At 34.4% G+C, this 7,006-nt stretch overlaps 1 protein-coding gene across 1 annotated transcript; it reads right to left on the bottom strand.

Annotated features, from left to right (window-relative positions):
* Positions 1–2,671: 2,671 nt before the first annotated feature.
* Adss (adenylosuccinate synthetase) lies at positions 2,672–6,672 on the bottom strand. The gene is made up of 6 exons (XM_018447828.1): positions 6,212–6,672; positions 4,934–5,036; positions 4,255–4,618; positions 3,777–4,169; positions 3,046–3,302; positions 2,672–2,954 (listed from the first exon to the last, which is right to left on the bottom strand). Exons 1-6 carry the CDS (start codon positions 6,575–6,577, stop codon positions 2,905–2,907), a joined length of 1,533 nt encoding a protein of 510 aa, XP_018303330.1. The 5' UTR covers positions 6,578–6,672; the 3' UTR covers positions 2,672–2,904.
* Positions 6,673–7,006: the final 334 nt, after the last annotated feature.

The following is a 7,006-nucleotide window of genomic DNA, read 5'->3' as shown; positions in this document are numbered from 1 at the left end:
CATGCAAAACTATCGTAATCAAATAAGGTATTTGTTAGAATTACCTATTTTGTTTTTTATATAGCAATTATAGCAATTAAAGCGATTATAGCAATTGTAGCAATTAAAAAATTGTTATTTCATGTAAAATTTTATCGTTATCTAGTACGTAATCAATGTTTATTGCATCTGCTGCTATCTTTATATAAATTTCTAATATCTTATTAAGTGTGTATTGCTTAAGCATATACTAGACACCCCCCTATCATAGAACAAATCCAAATGAATTCCAATCAGAATTAATCCGTTTTCTCTAGAAAATTCCAATAGAAATAGAAATATTTAGGGAATTATTGAATAATTTCGATCGGAATCCATTCCGATTTATTACATGATGATAGGTACCCTGTTGTAATTTTTAATGGATCAAACAAAATTATCAAACAAATCATTTTATAGCTAATAAAAGTAATACAATTATATATACAAGACGAATTACATCGATTTTTATAAAGATTCTTTTGCTGTTATAAAATTCTTTTTATTAAAAGTAAAAAATATAATAATATATATAGTGTTAATAATTTTAGATTTATATCAGTTATCATATAAATTAAATTTTCTATACAAACAATTGAATATAAAGATGACTCTTTTTAGAAAGTGCTTCCAGTTGGAAGAGTTATCTCGTCTCGTACCATCACATAAAGATGTCAAATATTTATCGAATTACTTGAAAATGTAGGGTGCTTTCACATTACCTTACCTACTTTCATCTCAATTATTTCAAGCCATTGACTTCATGATTTTTCTTCTTTACTTTTTATAAGGTAAATTAAGACTCAAGACACATCTGATTCTACTGATCGCCGCACAATTCGTCGAAATATGTAAAACGGAACACATTTCACATGCAAAGTACGCACTGTTTCATAAATATAGAGGAATGTTTGTGAAACAGTAAGTAAACATAGCATACGGGTATTCAAATAGAAATGTTTATTGTGGTAATAATTATTGTATTATCTAATTTTGAATATTAATTCTTTTTCTATGAAAATGGATTAAAGATACGCATATATTAATGTTAAACAGCGTTAGAAACGTTACTTTATACAAATAACACATTACTGTTAATATTTTTTTTTTATAACTCGTCACACCGTTATTGATTACTAATTTTTAAAAGTAATGCGTTACCGTTACGTTTTATTTAGAAAGTAACGATTCGTTACTTTTTTGTAATTCTAAAGTAAGACATTAGATTTAAAAATTATATTATTTAATAATCCATATTAAATGTAACAATCGATAATAAATATTAAAATCAATCTCTATACAAAGTGTCCTGAAATTCGCAAGTCGAAATACCACAATAAGAAAGTTCTACAAAAATGAATAAGTTTAAAAAGTATTTGCCATTTTTCATTCCGATTAATTGTTTTTGAAATATAGATATTAAAACTAGTTATAATTACAGATTACAGCTAAACAGCTGTCTGTCCGTGAATCATCATCATTAATTATACTATTCAACAAAAAATGCCTTTTTTCCGAATACTGAAATAAGACAAGCCATTTCTCGTAGTTTTTTGGATAATACGAATCCGATTTCCAAATTGCTCCATTACATTACAATTTTGAGAAAATTTACAGTACAAAAAAGCTATTTTCAGGTACTTAGCCATATTGTAAGTGCGATATATAGTATTACGTAAACTGAAGAAGTTTTATTTCAATCAAAATGAAGTACATACATTCTTAGGGCTTTTAGCACTCAAAAGGAATTTACAGTACCGACTATGGTTAAAATAGTTATGATTAAATGGTATTTATATGGTAGATTTAATATGGTGGATTCAAAACTTGAAAAAATATTCGAATTATTGCGAAAATTTATATGTATAAGTCTTTCAAATTTTGAATTTGTCAATTTTGACATTGGATTTGTATTTACTTAAAAGTCACCTGAGCCATATTGAATGATATTGAATCGTAACGTCAGAAGCGAGAAATGACACATTAATTTTTGTCACGTACCATTTGTAAATAAAGACAATGTGAAGAAAACAAAATGATAAGGTCGCTTTAAAACATTTGTAAAAATGGACAAAAACTATGCTTATCTCTCTTGACAGTCAGTAAATAATCGTTTTTTTTTTTTTACAGAAAAGTAACTATATATATACCTTTTTTTCTAGTCCTGTGGGAGTGTTCAAGTGTAGTCAACCTATTAGTTATTTAACACTTTGTTTATATGTTCCATCGGCTCGTGGAAAGTTAGCCTCTGTAAGTACAGTACACACGCTCACATACTGATTTGACACCACAATTGCAGGTTAGGATCGCAGTGACAGTGCGCACGCGCAAGCCAAATGTCGGATTTTTAAATCAAATTTATGAAGGATTTTAAATGTTTTTTTTAATATGCCGATATATATATTTTTTTCTTTGCACATTTCAACTTTTTCAACAAGATTATGACAGCATATACTATCAAATTCAGCACATTTAGCGAATTATCTCAAATAACATGAACAGAAATGATTTAAAAGATAATAAAACTGACAAACATTTCAATACATATCTCTAATAAAACAGAATAGCTATTTCAAATAAATCGTAAAGAATTCGTTGTATTATCCATTTATTTTAAATGGATAATATAACGAATATTTTTAATAATTTTCGGTTCATTTGTTACATACTACAAAATGACTAAACATTCACATTGTTGTTATAATTATACATTGCTCAAATTCAAAATTAATACTACAATCGCGCGCTCGCGCGCTGAAATCTTATTATTACAATATGTCGCCTGTGCGCTCATCAGCTTTGCATTGCAAATGTTACAGATAGAATTAAAATTAATAATACATTTAATGCCGTACGTTTAAGTAACATTATAGGGATCGTGTGTCGTCAGAGAGCGATTACGCTTTCTCGTCCTGCTCCTACGCCGATCCATTTGACTGTAATCAAATACAAATTACTCTATATATATCTAATTCTCTCGTAGATTCACATATGCATTGCATACATGTACAAAAAGCAATTACATACCTGGCACATCTAAGTATTCCTCTATAATTTGTATGTATTTATGTGCATTAGGTGGCAATTTATCCAAGGAACGTACACCTTCGGTAGTGGATTGCCAACCTTCGATTGTTTTATATACTGTTTCGACTTTTGCTAATTCCCAAGTACTACTCGGCAAATAATCTATGTCCTTCCCATTTAATCGATATCCAACGCATACTTTTATCTCTGGTAATGTATCCAGAATATCAAGCTTTGTTAAGCATATAGAGGTGTATCTAGAATAACAGACAGAACATTCTATATATAGATTATGGTAAAAGTGATATTGTATTAAATTTATATCGAGCAATTATAAAAGATGATGCTGAAGTAATGTTTTACCGATCAAACACAATTTTTTTTCAAATAAGGTAATCTTTTTGTTAATTACACAGAATTATAAATTTTTTTTCATAATTAAAATATCTGGAGACACGGTAGTGTCCCGGCGCTAATAGACAAGAACTAAATGATTTCATATAAAAAAATATTGAAAAATTAGTTTTGTTATCGGGTTCTAGCGTCGATTCGGAATATTTATTACGATATTTGCAGTTTTTTTTAAATATTTGCAGTCCAATATGACTATGATGACTATTCAGCAATCTTAAGTCGCATTAATCAGTAAAACGGTGATTCCGTCGAAGTTCGGCCCTCTCACCAACATCCTTAAAAAAATGTTTTTTAATAAGAAATTATTTTACACACACCCATTAACTAGAGTCGTAAATTTCAACAGCGGTAAATCGAGCCATCCACATCGTCTCTTCCGCTTTGTGGTCACGCCGATCTCATGGCCTCTTTTTTGTAACAGTTCTCCTGTAGAATCAAAAAGTTCCGTGGGGAAGGGCCCATCGCCGACTCTAGTAGTATAGGCTTTCACTACGCCAATTATCTCGCCGATTGTGCTACATGGTAAACCGAGACCTGTCAGTACTCCGCCTATACTACAATTCGAACTTGTTACATATGGATAAGTTCCAAAATCGATATCTAACATCGTTGCATTGGCGCCTTCCACCAAAACTTTCTTGCCATCCTTTAAAGCCTGATGCAAATATTGTACCGTTTCCCTTACGTACGGCCTTATACGTTCAGAGTATCTGTGAAAAAATCAACCATATATTGTAAAGCATACACTTAATGACTGGAGCTACAATTAAATTGGAAGATGGTCATTATACTTACACCTTGTAACGCTCCAATTCGGCTTTAACATCAACATGCAGAGCAGGGAACATTTTCTGGTACGATGTAACCAAGGTTTTAAACTTTTGGGAGAACTTGTCAAAGTCTCCGAGAAGATCTCCAATCCTGAGTCCAGCTCTAGCGGCTTTATCCGAATACACCGGTCCTATACCTTTCTTTGTAGTCCCCAATGACTGCGTGCCCTTTTCTAGTTCTTCCAACCCATCGACCTGTTGGTGAAAATCAAACACTATATGTGCTCGATCCGATATTATAAGTCTGTCCTGCCAATCCTTAAGTCCCTTAGATTCGTTCTTCTCCAATTCTTCAAACAGACCAGGTAAATGAATCACTACTCCATTGCCTGCAAACATAAGAAAGTACAAATAAATAATATCGATTATATAATTTGTGACATATAGCAGAGAGTTCTGTTATTCAGATAACAATTTAATACATATCAAGAGATATAGAGCAACCTATATGTATGAACAAGTGGAATAATTGTCTGTTTTATGTATCCATGTGATCTTAGCATCTCATTTATCTTCATAAAGTATTATTCTATATTCTTTCATTTTACGTTAATTATTAAAATCGTCAGAGAGATGTTACTTTTTCACAAACCAGAATATCTATAATTCGATTAATTTACTGGTTGATTTGAAGAAGTCATTACCTATTACGGATTTGCATCTGGGATTGATTATTCCACTAGGCAGAAGGTGAAAGTCGAATTCGGCACCTTCTACAACTACAGTATGCCCTGCATTATTTCCTCCCTGTGAAATTACATTAATACTTGAAGAAACAGGGCTCGCCATTATTTATGACAGGAAATACAGCGCGTTATGATTTGATCATTGAATTGTAAATCAAGAATAGACAAAGGTTTCCCACCAACATAAACAATGACATTGAAATCCGGATACAAGTATATTACAAGTTTACCATATTAGAGGTAAAAAATAAGAAAAGGGCAAAAAAGAAAACAATGTGAAGTAATATTTTATTATATGAATGTATTATAATTTATAATATAATACAATTTATATATAATTTCATTGAACTCTATTTAAAAAACAGCACATTAATTCCAATCGTACATAACGTATTTCTAATCATCATGTACATGTATTTAACATTATTAATTCTCCTGCACAGATACGGATGCATATATGCATAATACCCTGATATCACACAATTTTGATTTTCTTATATTAGCATAAATCGATTAATTATTCAGAACGTTGGTTCCATCATTAATTATGTCCATCGTTAAGACTGTCCTTGAAAGAGATAAAACAAAAGCTTTATGTTTTTATGATATGTGAAAGATAAAAAAATAATTCGTCATTTTTTAAGTCATAAAGATAGACTGAGAACGATAACTCCGTGAGTTAATTCTCCCTCTTTTGGAAATATATTTCTTTTATGGCCGTCAATTATGTAATATCAGACATCAGGTTGTTATACATTCACGATACTCGCGCGCACAGGTCAGGTGACACGCGCTAACGCGGTTGTGGCTAAAAATAAAACTAAGACGAATGAAACGTATGACTCTTTCGCGTTTTCCGAGTACTCGCTTGTCATCTGCGGGGAGAGCAACGGATGCCAAACGAGGAATTGCCTTCGAGGAAATATTTTTAGTCTTTCCCGGAAATGTCGCGTGATCTAACCTAATTTTCTCTCTGGGCTACCCTTCAATCGCGCCGTCCCTCGATCAAGCAGCGCGAAAGGGCCGGAAAATATCTAGTTCTTTCTCCGAAGGGGAAATATTCAATTGTTTCGCGTTCCGCAAGAGGGAAATATTATCTTGTGAATCTCTTGGCTCTCGAGGAGCCACGAGGAGTCAGGAGAGCGCCATGGGATCGGAGATGAGAAGCGAGAGAGAGACGCGCCACGCGGCGCGATTCGAACATGGAACGCGAAGGCAAACCCAGAGAAACCGTACCTGACATCTGCAGACGACGTCAGCCTCCATCGCCAGCATGTCCACGACCTTTCCCTTGCCCTCGTCGCCCCATTGCGCGCCGAGGACTACCGTGACCTTCGACACGGTGGACGTCCGCTGTTTCTTTCTCGGCGAAGCCGGAGCGCCGTTGCTGTTCGCCTGCATTTTTTCTTGAATGCACGCGGGAGCACACCAGACCAGAGCACACACACACACACACACGGATGAGTCGTTGGATTGCGAGTCCGCCACACTACTGCTAACGTCGGGGCGCGTCGCTTGCTTGACGTTCAGCGAACGGGATTTTTCCTCCTCTCGCCAAGAAACAGCTGACACGGCGGAAATCCGTCGAATCGGAACAATCATGGATCGTGGACGAAACGCCTGAAAGAGCCGCCTCCACCGCACTCCGCCGTCACAGCCACCACTCAATCACTTTGGTCGTGGCATTCCTCCTCCACTGTCCGCCCCGCCCCTTCTGCTGTTCTTCCCCTCCGTCCAGATTAATTTACCTAACCTAATCCTATCTCATGAAGTCTGTTCTTTTTAGCTAAAGTTCTTGCACGGTTCATCTTTCTTTCTTTTCTCCCTTTGGAGAGAAAAAGAGGAAAGATGAACCGCATAGAAGTTCAGCTAAAAAGAACAGGTCTATGATGAAAGAAACTGGTAAGCCCGAGACACAATGCGAGGGAATAGCGATAGCGATAGGAATAACACGATTTCAACCTATCAGAAACTGCGTATTCCGATATATCCGATTTCTGATAGGTTGAAATCATGTTATTCCTATCGCTA

The sequence above is a fragment of the Mycetomoellerius zeteki genome, unplaced genomic scaffold (genome assembly GCF_001594055.1).
Source record: "Mycetomoellerius zeteki isolate Tzet28-1 unplaced genomic scaffold, Tzet1.0 scaffold212, whole genome shotgun sequence".
Lineage (NCBI taxonomy): Eukaryota > Metazoa > Arthropoda > Insecta > Hymenoptera > Formicidae > Mycetomoellerius > Mycetomoellerius zeteki.
The sequence above is the reverse complement of the archived record's forward strand: the minus strand, read 5'-3'. Positions and strand labels throughout refer to the sequence as shown.

What these genes read in the sequence shown, in the direction of transcription:
- Adss (XM_018447828.1), bottom strand. Translation starts at nt 6,577, where the DNA reads ATGATTGTTCCGATTCGACGGATTTCCGCCGTGTCAGCTGTTTCTTGG. An exon ending in ACGTCGTCTGCAGATGTCAG is followed by an intron (nt 5,037 to 6,211) that starts GTACGGTTTCTC and finishes GTAATTTCACAG; the next exon opens with GGAGGAAATAATGCAGGGCA. An exon ending in CAGATGCAAATCCGTAATAG is followed by an intron (nt 4,619 to 4,933) that starts GTAATGACTTCT and finishes TTATGTTTGCAG; the next exon opens with GCAATGGAGTAGTGATTCAT.